Source organism: Beta vulgaris, chromosome 7 (assembly GCF_026745355.1).
Source record: "Beta vulgaris subsp. vulgaris cultivar EL10 chromosome 7, EL10.2, whole genome shotgun sequence".
In the NCBI taxonomy this organism is placed as follows: Eukaryota; Viridiplantae; Streptophyta; class Magnoliopsida; order Caryophyllales; family Amaranthaceae; genus Beta; species Beta vulgaris.
The window spans coordinates 19026844-19043650 of record NC_079208.1 but is presented as its reverse complement, the minus strand read 5'-3'; the positions used below and the strand labels follow the sequence as shown (position 1 = coordinate 19043650).

General features: G+C 38.7%; 2 protein-coding genes across 2 annotated transcripts; both read left to right on the top strand.

Moving 5' to 3' along the window:
- Positions 1–11069: 11069 nt before the first annotated feature.
- Positions 11070–12131, top strand: LOC125491807 (uncharacterized). The gene has a single exon (XM_048633890.1). It carries the CDS (start codon positions 11070–11072, stop codon positions 12129–12131), a length of 1062 nt encoding a protein of 353 aa, XP_048489847.1.
- Positions 12132–13104: 973 nt separating this feature from the next.
- On the top strand, positions 13105–15166 carry LOC104908875 (uncharacterized). The gene is made up of 2 exons (XM_010698043.1): positions 13105–14270; positions 14389–15166. The coding sequence occupies exons 1-2, from the start codon at positions 13105–13107 to the stop codon at positions 15164–15166; spliced, it is 1944 nt and encodes a 647-aa protein (XP_010696345.1).
- The last annotated feature ends 1641 nt before the right edge of the window (positions 15167–16807 follow it).

Below are 16807 nucleotides of genomic sequence, written 5' to 3'. Positions count from 1 at the left end.
CTTTGGCTAAGTGTCTTAAACTTGCTTAGAATCATACAACCAAGTAATAGAAAGCTTAAATGAGTATTGTAGGATTCTTAGAGGCATTAGAACTTGAAATAGGCATAGAGTAGGATTATAGGAACATGAAACCCAACAAATGGCTCGAAATGGCTTATTTCTCTCATTTTCATTGCTAAGTGTCTTAAACTTGCTAAATCATACAACCAAGATAATACAGTATAGAAAGCTTAAATGAGTATTGTAGGACTTGCATGAGGCATTAGAACTTGAAATAGGCATAGAGGTAGGATTATAGGAACATGAAACCCAACAAATGGCTCGAAATGGCTTAGTTTCTCTCATTTTCATTGGCTAAGTGTCTTAAACTTGCTTAGAATCATACAACCAAGTAATAGAAAGCTTAAATGAGTATTGTAGAACTTGCATGAGGCATTAGAACTTGCATAGAGGTAGGATTATAGGAACATGAAACCCAACAAATGGCTCGAAATGGCTTATTTCTTCATTTTCATTGGCTAAGTGTCTTAAACTTGCTTAGAATCATACAACCAAGTAATAGAAAGCTTAAATGAGTATTGTAGAACTTGCATGAGGCATTAGAACTTGAAATAGGCATAGAGGTAGGATTATAGGAACATGAAACCCAACAAATGGCTCGAAATGACTTAATTTCTCTCATTTTCATTGGCTAAGTGTCTTAAACTTGCATAGACTCATACAACCAAGTAATAGAAAGCTTAAATGAGTATTGTAGGACTTGCATGAGGCATTAGAACTTGAAATAGGCATAGAGTAGGATTATAGGAACATGAAACCCAAAAAAGGGCTCGAAATGGCTTAGTTTCTCTCATTTTCATTGGCTAAGTGTCTTAAACTTGCTTAGAATCATACAACCAAGTAATAGAAAGCTTAAATGAGTATTTTAGGACTTGCATGAGGCATTAGAACTTGAAATAGGCATAGAGGTAGGATTATAGGAACATGAAACCCAAAAAAAGGGCTCGAAATGGCTTAATTTCTCTCATTTTCATTGCTAAGTGTCTTAAACTTGCTTAGAATCTTACAACCAAGTAATTGAAAGCTTAAATGAGTATTGTAGAACTTGCATGAGGCATTAGAACTTGAAATAGGCATAGAGGTAGGATTATAGGAACATGAAACCCAAAAAAAGGGCTCGAAATGGCTTAATTTCTCTCATTTTCATTTTCTAAGTGTCTTAAACTTGCATAGAATCATACAACCAAGTAATAGAAAACTTAAATGAGTATTGTAGGAATTTCTTAAGGCATTAGAACTTGAAATAGGCATAGAGATAGGATTATAGGAACATGAAACCCAACAAAGGGCTCGAAATGGCTTAATTTCTCTCATTTTCATTTTCTAAGTGTCTTAAACTTGCATAGAATCATACAACCAAGTAATAGAAAGCTTAAATGAGTATTGTAGGACTTGTATGAGGCATTAGAACTTGAAATAGGCATAGAGGTAGGATTATAGGAACATGAAACCCAACAAAAGGCTCGAAATGACTTAGTTTCTCTCATTTTCATTGGCTAAGTGTCTTAAACTTGCTTAGAATCATACAACGAAGTAATAGAAAGTTTAAATGAGTATTGTAGGACTTGCATGAGGCATTAGAACTTAAAATAGGCATAGAGGTAGGATTATAGGAACATGAAACCCAACAAATGGCTCGAAATGACTTAATTTCTGCATTTTCATTGGCTAAGTGTCTTAAACTTGCTAGATCATACAACCAAGTATAGAAAGCTTAAATGAGTATTGTAGGACTTGCATGAGGCTTAGAACTTGAAATAGGCATAGTGTAGGATTATAGGAACATGAAACCCAAAAAAGGGCTCGAAATGGCTTAATTTCTCTCATTTTCATTGGCTAAGTGTCTTAAACTTGCATAGAATCATACAACCAAGTAATAGAAAGCTTAAATGAGTATTGTAGGACTTTCTTGAGGCATTAGAACTTGAAATAGGCATAGAGGTAGGATTATAGGAACATGAAACCCAAAAAAGGGCTCGAAATGACTTAGTTTCTCTCATTTTCAATGGCTAAGTGTCTTAAACTTGCTTAATCCATTTTTGCAGGAGATTTATGACAAAAGTCTTGCTCACTATGAAGAAAGAAGGGAAACCAAGACCCCAAACCATATTTTCTTTGAGACTGTTGGTGGCAGAAAGAAAGGGTGGGTTCCTGCTTTGGGGACGAGTGCAGACCTCTATTTTGAGAGGTATTCGAGGGGGTGATAAGAGGTTTTTAGTGTGTCATTAAGCCACTAAGAACCGCTTTCCAAACAATATTTATAAGTCCTAACAAGCAATTAATAAGAGATTAGTAAGGGCAAGTCAAGGGTCGATCCACAGGGAAAATGGGATTGGTTAAAGTCTATCAAGTCCAGATTTCCTAATTGAAAGGTATTTGGGGGTTTGGAAGAAGTTTGGTAACAATTAAGACTAACTAACAACTAGAACAAGCAAATATCACGAGTTTAAATATCAAATAAAAGACACTAGAGTTAAGGTTACTAGTATGAATAAGAATAGCCAATGATTGCTAATGCGATTGTGATGTATGGAGATGATTATGCAAGGTTTAGTTTCCCTCTAAATTACTTGAGTCCTCTCTCGAATGGTCCTCAAGAGTAATCACTTAATCAATCAACTAAATCCTCTCTTGAATGGTCTTTAGTTAATTGACTAAGAGATTCAATAAGTTTGGAAAACCCCTAATAAAGGATCCCCTTAATTTCCATCCAATATCTTGGCATAGAAATTAAGTTGATTCTTGGGGATGATAAAAGAGTTCAAAATTCGATAGGAACATTTGAAATCAAAATACGAAAGTATAAATGTGATCAATATCTATCCTAAGGTTTTGAAACACCAAGATCAATGCATAAACTTCTCTAAACATCACAATCACATCATCAACGTATTTATAACCCTAATTCATACTTTCACCCTAACCCTAGATTATGAAACTACTCACTAATCATGGAGTTAAAGCAATAAAACAATAAATCTATGACTAATCTAAGGCTAAACATGATTAAGTAATGATTAAACTAATGTAAATCGCAATTAATAAACTAAGAGAATGAAGATCTAAAATAATCTAAGAACAAAAACGAACACCAAAAGAATGAATTAAAAACTGAAACTTTGAATTAAGATGAAAGAAAAGTACCTTCAATATCAATGGAATCACAAACTATGATCACTAATCTCAATTATCAATGAAAACTAAAGTGTTTTCTCTCTAATACAAAACCCTAAAATATTCTGTAAAAACTAGAATGAAAGCGTAAGTCTAAAACTAAAAAAGAAAAAAGGGTTTAATGATCGTTTTCTATTCCGGAACGCATGGTGGGGGCGCACCATAAGGAGGTGCGGCGCACCATGCTTAGGTGCGGGCGCACCTGAGTCTTCTGTCTCAAGCATAAAATCTCCCGTCAGATGGTGCGGGCGCACAAATGGTTAGGTGGGGCGCACCAGATATAGGTGCGGGCGCACCACATGTCAGGTGCGCGCGCACCTAAGTCTTCTGCCTCAGCCTGAATTCCTCTGTCAAAATGTGCGGGCGCACAAGTAGTTGGTGCGGGCGCACCATACGCAGGTGCGGGCGCACCTTGTGCTGGGTGTGGGCGCACCTATGCGTTCTGTTGTTTGCTCCATAATTTGTCGATGGTGCGGGCGCACCTGCAGCATGTGCGGGCACACCATCATGTGCGGGGGACTCCAAACGCACCTCATGCTCCCTCACATCCTCTAGCTTGTTTCTTTAAGCCATGTCTCGCATTACTCGGCCCCGAAAAGGGTCATACCTGCAATAAAAACACGAGCAAACATGGTGAAAGCATATGTGCTAGAAATTCGATCAAAATAGATTGAAAATCTAGCAAAATGTCACTATGATCAAGTATGATCAAGTGAATGAAATAGAAGGGAAAAGTGAGGAGAAAGAGGGAAGAAAGGGGAAAAAGTGAACCAAAACAAGCCAAAAGGAAGCCATAAAGTGCGTTAGGAACGCACTTATCAGGGGGGGAGGTAGTTAGTCCTCCAGTTGCACTCCTTCCATGTTTTCTCAGTTGTCTGCTATGTTCGAGGAAGAGAAAGCCGAGTTGCAAAGAGAACGTGAGCGAATATAGAAGGAGAGAGAAGAGGAACGCATCGCCAGGAAAAAGGAGAGAGAGGAGGATCGCAGAGTGAATGATGAGTACCTGGCGCAGATGAGGGCAACTATGGAGACCTACAGCCAGATGATGAGCCATTGTGGTGGTTCCTTCCCCTTTATCGGCCTCGAGACCCCCCCACCGGCGGTGGTGATGCGTGTGCGACTTAGGCTCCTACGATTGCTTACAATATCTATCTTGTATATATTTCGGGACGTGAGAACATATAATTTAGTTAAGACCGTTAACTTATGTTTATGTATGTATGAATTTATGTTAGTGTATGTATGAATTTCTAATTAATGCAAACAGGTCATTAGTGGAGAATTCGGCGCATTAGCGGACGGCTTGAGTATATTTTGTTGGAAAATTGAACAGGTTAAAAACTATTTAAATACAATTAGCAATATTTTGTAAAAAAAATCCAAATTTAATTATCGCCCGCCTTTAAAAATTAGCGTCCGTTGTATGTCAAGAGAATCCCACCAGAAGGTGAGGAATTAGTGACCGTCCCCTGCAATTAGCGTCCGTTTCACCGGACGCTATTCAGCGTCTGCTTTGCTGTCGGACGCTAACTAGCGTCCGTTTAACCGGACGCTAACTAGCGTCCGACGGCAGAACAAACGTTGAATAGCGTTCGCCGGCAACGCAAACACTAATTTGAAAAAACGGACGCTAAATGTTTAACGACCGCCTATCGGACGCTAATTGAAGTATTAGGGACCAGGGGTTTTGCATCAGACTTTTAGAGTCCGTTGACGAACGCTAATTAATTTAGCGTCCGATCCCGCGTTTTTAGCGTCTGATTTGTGCGGATGCTAAAGGCTGACATTCTTGTTGTGCTTCTTCTGCTTATATTGTTGCGTCTATTGATTCATGGCATTCTAGATTAGGTCATGTGAATGTAGTCTCCATAAAACGGCTGAAACATTTAAATTTGATACCTAGTTTCTCCAATTCTGATTTGCCTAAATGTGAGATTTTTGTTGAAGCTAAATTTTCTAGGAAGCTTTTTAAATCAGTTGATAAGCAATATGAACTTCCGCACTCATTCACTCTGACTTAGGAGTCTTTAAGAACCATGAAAGTCGAGGAGGGAAGAAGTATTACATAACCTTTGTAGATGACTTTTCCAGTTACACTGTAGTATACCTTCTGAAATCTATGGATGAGGTAGAGGGAATATTTTTAAACTACAAAGCTGAGGTTGAAAACCATTTGGACAGGAAATTTAAGAGACTTAGAAGTGATAGGAGAGGAGAGTATGACCCTATTTCCCTTAAGACCTTATGTGAACAAAATGGGATCATTCATGAGCTGACTGCCCCTCATACCCTCGAACAAAACGGTATATCTGAAAGGAAGAATAGAACCCTTAAAAACATGATGAATGTTATGTTGATTAGTTATTGACTTCCTAATAACATGTGGGGAGATAATATTTTATCTGCTTGTCATGTCTTGAACCGTGTGCCTTATAAGAAGCTAGACAAAACCCTATATGAAATGTGGAAAGGTCATATTCCTAACCTTAAATACCTGAAAGTGCGGGGGTGTCTTGCTAAGGTTTCCATACTTTCTTTTAAAAGGGATAAGAGAGGATCAAAGACTTGTTATTCCATTTCCATTGGTTATGCCTTTCATAATGCTGCTTATCGTATTCTTGTTAAGGATGCTAGAGGTTCTTATGCTTATAGTTCTATTGTTGAATCAAGAGATGTTGAATTCTTTGAACTTGTTTTTCCTTTGAATACAGGAAGAACAAAAGAGAACGGAGGCAATAATTTGATTTGTACTTTTCAGTTTCTGACTTATACTTTATATATTGTATGACGTCGTATTAATTTATAAATTATCACTTCAAACAAAAACCTTATATATATATATCAGTTTCTATAAAAATTGTTTTCTTATAGTAAAAATTACCTATAATAAACTTATTGTTATCACATTCCACAAATTAGTTTTTTTTTTACAAAAAATATCTAAATAAAGCAGGCAATGGACGAGCTCAAATCTTGTTTCCCATATTTTGCATACCACTTGTGTGCCATTAGTTTCTATTGGTTAATTACAACGTGTTTTAAAAATTTAATTATAAAGAGATGGGACATAGTAATAATAATAAAAAAAAAAAACAATGGCAAAGAAATGATACACCAAAAGTGGGAAAGAATCTTTTGATTGACAATGACTCTACGTAAAAAAACTCGTATGAATCAGGTGCACACTAATGAGTGTGCACCCAATACATGTTATGTAGTTTGTAATGATTACAACTTTGAATATTTCGTTTTTCTCTCTCCTCAAATCTTCATGCCTTTTCAGTTTTCTCTCATAACTGATTCATTTTCTCTGCCTTCAAGTTCTTACTCTGTTTCTCAGTTTTTGTGATATAGTTGATTATACAATTGAACCTATTATCGAGGATCATGATTATTATATTGTCAATTTCGATATAGGTGTGTTTGTGTGTGGTATAATGTGTTTCTCTGTGCTATAGTATGTTTATTCGTGATAATGCTTATTTGTGCTATAGTGTGTTTGTTTGTGATATAGTATATTGCTTTCCGATATAGCGCATTTGTTTGTGATATAGTTTGTTTCTGTGTAATATAGTTGATTGTACAATTGAAGCTATTATCGAAGGTTGAGATAATATTGTCAGTTTCGACATAGTGTGTTTGTATGTTCAATAGTGTTTTGTTGTAATAGTATTGTTTCTTTGTGTTATAGTGTATTTGTTTGTGATATAGTGTATTTCTCTCGTACATAGTGCATATGGTTGTGATATAGTGGATTTCAGTATATAATAGTAGTGTGTGTCCCGATTCACGTAGGTGAACATGGTGCACACTCATTTTACAGTGAACCAGGTCCACACAAGTTCAATTGTGAACTTTACAATAAGTACCTTTTTTTTTTGTCATAGTCCATCCCTACTAGTTTCATGTTAAAAAAAAAGTGATTTTCGATAGTTTTCAACCAATAATTAATATAATGTTCAGTTCTTACACTTCAAAATCTGGATAGTTGGATTGCTATCGGTTAGTTATTACCTTATAAGTTCCGTGCAGTAGCACGGACCATTCATCCATGTAAGGTCAACTGTTAATCGTGTATTGTGACAATAGTATAGTGTCGCACTACTACAATAAAGCCTAAAGAGACCCCCTAAAATCTCATTTAGAGACCACATGAGAGGTGGTCTTCAGCTCATAGGTCTCTCAGGATACATAACCACTTATTGCGGGTGGTTTCTTAATTTGATAAAAGAGACCACTTCCTTAAAATAAGTGGTTATTTATGAATTTAAATAGGAAAAAAGAAAGAAGGATAAGGCGCCACATTTTACAGATAGGTGGCCTTCTTTATCTTACAAATAAATCATTTTTGATATGAAGGTGATCTTTTTAATCATTCCTTAAAACACCATCTGAAAGGAAAAGGTGGTCTCTTTACCTTTTTTTTTTTTTTAAAAAAAAAAACGACAATAACAATATTTCAATATTATTATACGCGCTCTTTTCCAATCCGTTTCACCTGCTCCTAATTTACATATATATTTAGGCACTTGTATTGAGATAATTCAGATGACTTTAAAATTGGAATACCTTTTCATTGATTCAATATCATTCACTACATAAGTTACAAAAAAAATAATAGAGCACCTAGGCCTGTTTCTTCCAGTTCATGTGCACAAAAATAGAAGCACCTCCTAATCCCGCTCAAAAAGAAAATACACACATCCTAATTAAAATGGTCATTATCTTCCAATTCTTCTTCATCCACTTGTTTATATCATCCACATATTTGATCCACAAGTCTCTGAGCTCATCAAGCTTATTTTGAGAAAATTTAGTTGTAACTCCGCCAAAGTACTGCAAAGTATAAAACATTAAAACGATAAAGATACAAGCTGAATATGTTACAACAAAACAAGTTATCTACCCATCTAGGCCCGATTCCATTTCTTCTCCTCCCTTATTCATTATACTCTTCCCCTAGGTGGCATCATAGTCTATTAGTTAGGGGAAGCTGTCAACAACTTTATTAGTTTGGAAACAAGATAGTATGTGATATGGGTACTACCTTGTCGATAGTTCAAGATAACTTGGATATCCTATGTACAACTTAAATATTCTTTACTTTAGTTAAGGAGAAGACACAATAACGAACACTCGCCTTTAGTCCTCGGCATGCATTATTTAGTCCCTACACATAATTCCAGTTTCCAACCTGAAACACCACAAATTTACAAATACATTCATAAATATAATATCAATATTCTTAAGAATGATACCTTATGTCACTGTACATACCACAATTTTGGTAAAAGCATAGCCACTTAATATATTTATCAAAAATAATTGCATAGCCTAGAAACTTTATACTTACTTTTCATGATAAGGTGCAAAGAATAGTTGATTAATATTCTTCCCTTCGTTTTGGCCAAACATACGAGCTAGATAGTTGGTTCGCTCTTCTTTACTTATTCGTGTCAAAGGAGATAAATAATTTGGATCACAAAATCCATACATCCCATATACAAACAAATTAAACAAGAATTTTGATAAAAATATATATACTTCAATTACCCTAACAAAACAAGTTGGAGGGCGACATGAATTGGGAATGATTAATTTATTACCAGTATACTGCGGACGAATTGGTGTCGCTGGGGCACGGTGGCGGTAATGGAAAACTAAGGAAGAAATTAAGATACCGGCAAAGAAGTAATTGGATGACAAAGACGACACCACTGGCAGACGAATTGGCCGGCAAGGTAAATGCGACGGCTTCCGGTGATTTGAATTTTGGAGCAAAATTAAGGCGGGTGTGCAGTTTTGTTCTATCGGGTGTTTGAGGGAAGATGAGAAACAAGCACAACTATGCTTTTGGCTTTTTTGTTTTATTCCATCGCTTTCAAATATTGCATTGGCTTTAATTTGTTAATGATAGAGCAAGTAAATTAAAAGTAAAATTAAGTAATCAAAGAATAGTAAATTTAGGATTTTACCTTTTTAAAATAGAGATATAAGAGGTAACTACCTGTTAGTGGATATAGATGTATGTGTTGATTTTTTTTAATTAATAATTAGTGATACAGTTATTATTGACTACCTGAAAACACGTACATGAGTATATGGAATTTTTTTTTTTTAAAAATTAAATCAAAATCACCACTTAATAGGAATAAGTAGTTTCTTTAATAGTTAGATGTGTTTCGATGTACTAGATCATACCACAAAGCAATAAAGAAAAAAACCCTAGTCCCCTTCTCTCTCTGAGTTAGGGCTGCAACCCAGCGTGTCTGGCTGTTGTCGCCGCCCCTTTGCGGCCGGTTTTGGGTGGCGATGGCAGACGAACTTGTCGAAAAATGTTCCCAATTATCTATTGCTGAAGAGAAAAATCATATAGTTAATCTGGGTGGCGTCGATTCTTCGAACTCGTATGCAAAAACATCTCTAATGTTGGTGGGGAAAGTAATATCTGAGAGGGCAGTTAATCTGGATGCCCTCACTCGGACGATGTCACAAATTTGGGCCCTTCATCGTAATATGGTGGTAAGGGCGATTGATTCTAATACCTTTGTCTTCCAGTTTTTCCATTGGAAAGATAAAGAGAAAATTTTGGATGGGAGACCATGGAGTTTTGATCAGAAGTTATTGGTGTTAGATGAGATTCAAGTGGATGAACAACCTTCGCAGGTTCGGTTGGATAAATCTTCGTTTTGGGTGCGCATATACAACCTTCCTTTAATTGTCGGTCTGAGTTGGAGGTGAAGGCGATTGCTTCGTGCTTAGGGCATGTGGTGGAGGTTGATGTGGATGATCTTGGTCTTGATCGTTTTTGCAGAGTAAAGATAATGCTGAATATCTTTAAACCTTTGAGACGAAAGCAGCGTATTAGAAGAAAGGATGGCCAGTTAACTATGATAGAATACAAGTACGAGCGTCTTCCCCACTTTTGTTTTAGATGTGGCGTGCTAGGCCATAGTGACAAGGACTGTAATGAGGAGTTACCGGAGGATGGGGATGTGGAGTTAGGATGGGGTGCGTGGCTGAAGGCGTCCCCACATAAGGGGCGGTCTCGTAATAGGGAGGAAGTGTCGGCAATTAAAGCAAAGAGGAGGGTTCTTTTTGTGACGAAGGGGGATGATGCTGGCGCTGGTCAGGGCCACTATGGCCGCAATAAGAATGGGGTGGGGAGGCATGTATGAAGGGGGATGGCGGGAATGTTGAGGTGGTAGCAATTAATACGTCGCGTGTGGCAGTAAATGTTGTGGGGACTGAGGGGACACAACAGGGACAACCTCATGTAGAGGGTGTGGAGATTTGTGATGGTGACTGGGCTGACATGAGTGCAGGGGTGTCGGGGTCTGTGGGGGCCAGCTGGGACCTGCAAGTGTTGGTGAGGTGGGTGGACAGGAAGGGCAGGGATTGGATACGGGTGCCACATCATATGAGGTAAGTGGGGGCACCATTGCTAAGGCTTTTAATGGCATGATGTCAGAATTTTCTCCTGCAGACCATGTGATTCCCCATTTTCAGGTTGATAAATACTCTAAGTCAACCAAAAAAATAATCTCTCATAAAAAAACAAAAATTCACAAAAAGAACAATGATTGGGCTCCTGATCCCCCTTTACATCTGGACATTTCTGGTATTAATGCCCCTGTGCAAAATGTTACTTTATCTAACTTTGATGAAATTATGGACACTTATGATTCTGGTAAACGAAAAGGTGAACTTTTACCAATGCTGGAGGGGGAAATGATGGATGAGGTCAATAGGAAAAAAGCAAAGCTGGATATTATTTCGACTCAGGTGATGTGTCAAGTAGCGGAGGTTGGCGTTGACCAACCCCGCGAACAACAATGAAACTTCTAAGCTGGAACTGTCAGGGTTTGGCCAACCCTTGGACAGTGAGTGCCCTTCACTCTCTATGCTGGAGAGATAGGCCAAATATCGTCTTTCTTATGGAGACGATGATTGATGCGAACGTTCTGGAGAAACTCCGTAATCGATGCGGTTTTTCTAACGGTATTTGTTTGAGTAGTACTGGACATTCTGGTGGTTTGGGTTTGTGGTGGAATGATTTAGATGTTACTGTGGTATCTTTCTCAGCTCACCACATTCATGTTGTGTTGGACGAGGAGAAGAATCCGGCTTGGAATGCGTTCGGGATATATGGTTGGCCGGAAACAGCTAATAAATACTTGACTTGGCAGCTTCTGCGACATGTGAAGGACCAATGTTCATTACCCTTACTTTTCTTTGGTGATTTTAATGAAATCACTAGCATTGAGGAAAAAGAAGGGGGGGGGGGGGTATATAGGAGTGAGAGGCTAATGGATGCTTTTCGTGAGGCTATGGATGACTGCGCAGTTAAAGATCTCGGGTTCAAGGGTAACAAGTTTACTTGGCAGAGGGGTAACTCACCTACTACTTTAATCAGAGAGAGGTTGGACCGGATGCTAGCAAATGATGAATGGTGTGATTTGTTTCCGTCATGGGAAGTGCTTCACCTTCCCCGATACCGTTCAGACCATGCCCCGTTATTGCTCAAAACGGGAATTAATGACTCTTTCCAGAGAGGGCAGAAGATGTTCAAGTTTGAGGCCATGTGGTTGTCGCAGGAGGAATGTGGGAAAGTTGTTGAAGAGGCATGGAGTGGTTCGTGCGGGGAAACTATTGCTAGGAGGCTCGAGTGTGTGTCGAGTGACCTGTCATGTTGGGCGACAAAAAAATTCGGGGACTTGAAAAAAAGAAAGAAGAAGGCGTTGGATAATCTGAATGCACTGCACCAACGTGCACCTGATGCGATGGTTCTTGAGCAATGCCGAAAAGTCTCGAATAAACTTGATGAAGTTCATCGACTCGAGGAGTCTTACTGGCACGCCCGTGCGCGGGCAAACGAACTTCGTGATGGGGATTAAAATACCAAGTATTTTCATCACAAAGCAAGTCAACGAAAGAAACGAAACACGATCAAAGGCCTACTCGATGAAAATGGGGTGTGGAAAAAAGGGAAAGCTGAGATATGTGAGATTGTGCAGAGGTATTTTGGGGAGATTTTTGCCACCGAGGACCTGGTGGATATGTAGGTGGCTCTCGCAGGGTTGCCCACATGTGTCTCAACTGATATGAATGCAGCGCTGATTAAGTTACCGACGGGAGAAGATGTTAGAGAGGCTCTTTTTGCTATGCATCCGAATAAGGCGCCTGGTATTGATGGGCTACATGCGCTTTTCTTCAAAAAATTTTGGCATATTTTGGGGTCGGCTGTTATTAACTTTGTGCGTGATTGGTGGAGTGGTGTGGTGGATCTTAGTGTGTTTAATAAAACATGCAGTGTCTTAATTCCTAAGTGTGCGAATCCACAGTCAATGAAAGACTTTAGGCCAATTAGTCTATGCGTAGTTCTATATAAAATCTTGTCCAAGACCCGTGCAAATCGGCTCAAAATTATACTTCCCTCAATTATTTCCCAACAACAAAGTGCTTTTGTCCCCCGACGGCTCATTACTGACAATGCACTTGTGGCTTTTGAAAATTTTCATGCAATGAAGAGGAAGGATGTGAATAAAGAAGGGACATGTGCTTTAAAACTGGACATGAGTAAGGCGTATGATAGAGTGGAGTGGTGTTTTCTGGAGAGTGTGATGAAGAAGATGGGGTTCTGTGATGCATGGATTAGTTGATTTATGGCTTGTGTTTCTAGTGTCTCCTTTACCTTCAAAGTGAATGGCGTGGTGGAGGGTGCTCTTTTTCCAACTAGGGGCCTTCGCCAAGGTGATCTTATCTCTCCCAATTTATTTTTGTTGTGTGCTGATGCTTTTTCTACACTTATTTCTAAGGCGGTTGCGGAGAAGAAAATTCATGGTGCGCAAATATGTAGGGGGGGCTCCTATGGTGTCTCATCTCTTTTTTGCGGATGATAGTATCCTATTCGCAAAAGCTTCCGTACAAGAATGCTCTGTGGTGGCTGATATAATCTATAAATACGAGAGAGCATCTGGACAGAAAGTGAATCTTAGTAAAACGGAGGTAGTCTTTAGTAGAAATGTGGAAAGTGATCGGCGTAATGCTATAGTCAACGTGCTTGGTGTGAAAGAGGTAGATAGACAGGAGAAATATTTGGGGTTACCTACGGTGATTGGTAGGTCAAAAAAAGTGACCTTTGCGTGCATCAAAGAGCGTATATGGAAGAAGTTGCAAGGTTGGAAAGAGAAGTTGCTATCTAGGCCCGGAAAAGAGATTCTAATTAAATCAGTGGCCCAAGCTATACCGACTTATATGATGAGTGTTTTCTGCTTACCGAGTGGGTTACTTGATGAAATTCATTCCCTCATTGCACGATTTTGGTGGGGTTCGAACGGGGGAGAGAAGAAAATGCATTGGCATAGTTGGGAGTCTATGTGCCTTCCTAAGTCCATGGGGGGTCTTGGCTTCCGCGATTTGCACTGTTTCAACCAAGATTCATTAGCCAAGCAGGCGTGGCGTTTGTGCCAAAGCCACTCTACTCACCTTGCGCGGGTTTTACAAGCTAGGTATTATAAAAATACTGACTTCCTAGATGCAAGAAGGGGATATAATCCTAGCTTTACACGGCGTAGTATATGGGGAGCTAAGTCTTTGTTGCTAGAAGGCTTGAAGTGGTGTGTGGGTTCGGGTTCGAGAATAAGAGTTTGGGATGATGCTTGGATTCTTGGGAATGGATCTCACTGTGTGCCTACGCCTAGCCATGATAGTAATAGAGATTTGCGGGTCTGTGATTTAATTGGTGCGTCAAGAGGGGGGTGGAATGTGGAGCTGATTCAACAAGTGTTCGTGGAGGAGGAATGGAGCTCGATACTTGGTATACCATTATCTCGATCGTGGCCCGAGGACCATCTATATATACTGGTGGCCGACCCGCAATGGGGTATTTTCTGTGAGCTCCTGTTACTGGCTGGGCCGCTTGGGACACTCCCGCACATGGCGTTTACAGCATGGGGAAGGCGTCACAAGGCTGTGGCGAAATGTATGGCGCCTTGGTGGCCCTCCGAAGCTGTCTCACTTCATATGGAGAGCATGTAAAGGAAGTTTGGCGGTGAAGGAGAGCTTGTTTAGACGACACATTGGAGACTCAGCTACGTGCCCAGTATGCGGCGCTTTTTCAGAGACCATCCATCATGCTATCTTCGAGTGTAGCTTCGCTAAAGCTATATGGCAGGTGAGCCCCTTTGTTACACTCTTGAATACTGCCCCTATTGTGTCTTTTGCGGATTTATTTGAGTGGTTTGTGGAGCATCTCTCTTACGATGAATTGCGGATCTTCTGTTCTCTTACGTGGGCTGCTTGGTATTGCCGCAATAAATTTATTTTTGAGCAACAAAGTGTGGATGTGCAGGTAATGGCCTGTCATTTTGTGAAGCTCACTCATGATTACGGTTTGTATGCGAAGAAGGTATTTATGGCTTCAAATAGGGTGTGTACAGCTGCTGCGAAATGGAACAAGCCCCCGGTAGGTCTGCTGAAGGCTAATTTTGATGCTCATATGGGGCCAAATGGTGAAGTTGGGTTGGGTGTTGTTGTGCGGGATTCGAATGGTAAGATGGTGCTTGGTGGGGTGCGTCGCAGAGCTGCCAACTGGGACGTGTCTACTGCAGAGGCGATGGCTGGGTTGTTCGCGGTGGAGTTGGTGCACCGGTTTGGATATACGAGAGTAGTGATGGAAGGTGATTCGCTGGTGGTGATTAGTGGTTTGAAGAACAAGCCAGTAGGGGGCTCTCCTATTTTCCATGTTTTTAACGATATAAGTCGAGTGTGTTTGAACTTTTCTGAAATTTCCTTTTCTCATGTTAAACGAGCGGGTAACGTTGTTGCCCACCTGTTAGCTCGTTGGGAGTGTGTAGCTAATTCTGAGGTTGTATGGCTTGACTTTTTTCCCCAAAGTATTTCTACTTTGGCGGAGCTCGATTTATTATGATTTCTTATTTTCCCCTAAAAAAAAAAAAAGTAGTTTCTTTAATATTGGAAACTTTTGATAAGATTCAAAAAAACCACCTTTTTAAAGAAGAGGTCTCATTTATCATGTTATAACAGACCACCTTTGGAACAAATTAAGTTTGTTTTGCTGAATAATCACTCATATCATTAAGAAGGTCTCTAATAGGTGATACTTTTGCACATATTTCTAGTAGTGTCGGCTAAGAGTTGTACTCTAATTCCAGTGGACCACATATGTCACTTTACATAGGAAATAGTAATATCAACTTTTAGGGATGACAACATAGGAGGCTCAATTCCATGTTCTTTTATGGTATCGTAGCAGCAGTAATATCTTATACTTTTTTGATTTCATTCTTTACTTTACTTTACTTCATTCATTATACATCCTAATGTACTATATACATGGTACACCTAAGACTAATTTTTTTCTCATTTGCTGATTTAGTACTTTCATGAGCAAAAAAAAAAAAAAAAATAGCCTCACGATACACCCCATGTGTTTGATAAATTGTTTTTCTTTATTTGCATAATTTTTGTTTGCGCAAGGATTAAGGAGATAAGAGAGATAGATAGAGTTGGAGAGGTACAGAAAAAAATCATGTGCTACTAGAGTGAAAGGTAAAATATATTGCGAGAAAATAGAAAGGATGCAAGTGGTAGAGAATTGTGAAAAGTGAAAAAACGATGCAAGTAAAGAGACAAAGCAAGTATTAGTGGTTGAGAATGGATATTATTGTAATTCATTTAACGTAAAACCCTCCAAGCTCATAGTTCACATTTAGATATTTAAATGTTAGATGTTTATAGTTTATTAACATTGTGGCATTTTGCTTTACCATACAATTACTGATATTCGGTCTCTAACATGTCTCTTTGATTGCTGCTACATCATCAAGGTGCATAGGAATGAAGTTGCTCCAGCTCATACACTAGCAAACCTGTGTCGTGTTTCTTCCGTTCCCTTTCTTCTATGATTTGTTTGTATTTCTCTTATGTGAGTTTATGTGTATGTTTTTTTTTTTAAAAAAAAACATTGCGGCATTACCAATAGCAATTGTCGTCTTTGCTACATAACCTATTAACTTTTTTTTTGATAAAGCGCATAGTTCTTCTAAAGCTCTTTTTTCTTATTTTGCTATGCACACATTTTATTGAGTGTTATTCTAAGATTAGCGTATCACAACTAAAAGTTCCAAACAATATAATCCTCTCTTAATAAAACCCTTTCATCTACAAAAGTGGCATGGTGAGGTGGATGCATTTTAAGGCATCAGTTAGAAAGCCAGCCCTACTACTACAAAAGAAAGCTTCTAAATAATTACCCTATTATTGGTCCCGTCTATAAAAAGGAGCTAATTAAATCTATACTATAAGTAGTTTTATTATATTATTGGCTTAACTTAACATGAATAACATTAATCGAGGTATAAGGTTCTATCCATGACAAGTCTATTAATCTTCTTCTTAAAGAGAATATAATATCACACAAAATATTCTTACTAGGTAAGAAAGTAGCATAGTGGAACCATGAATAGTGCCTTTTACTCAGATTGGATACGCCTTCCTCAGACTTTATTTGATTAGCTTTCTTGTTTTGCTTCTAAAGGTTGGGGAGCCT

Excerpts from the sequence above, each read along its gene's own strand:
- LOC125491807 (XM_048633890.1), top strand. The coding sequence starts at position 11,070 with ATGAAACTTCTAAGCTGGAACTGTCAGGGTTTGGCCAACCCTTGGACA.
- LOC104908875 (XM_010698043.1), top strand. The coding sequence starts at position 13,105 with ATGGTGTCTCATCTCTTTTTTGCGGATGATAGTATCCTATTCGCAAAA. Across the intron at positions 14,271-14,388 it reads TCACTTCATATGGAGAGCAT|CTTCGCTAAAGCTATATGGC; the intron begins GTAAAGGAAGTT and ends CTTCGAGTGTAG.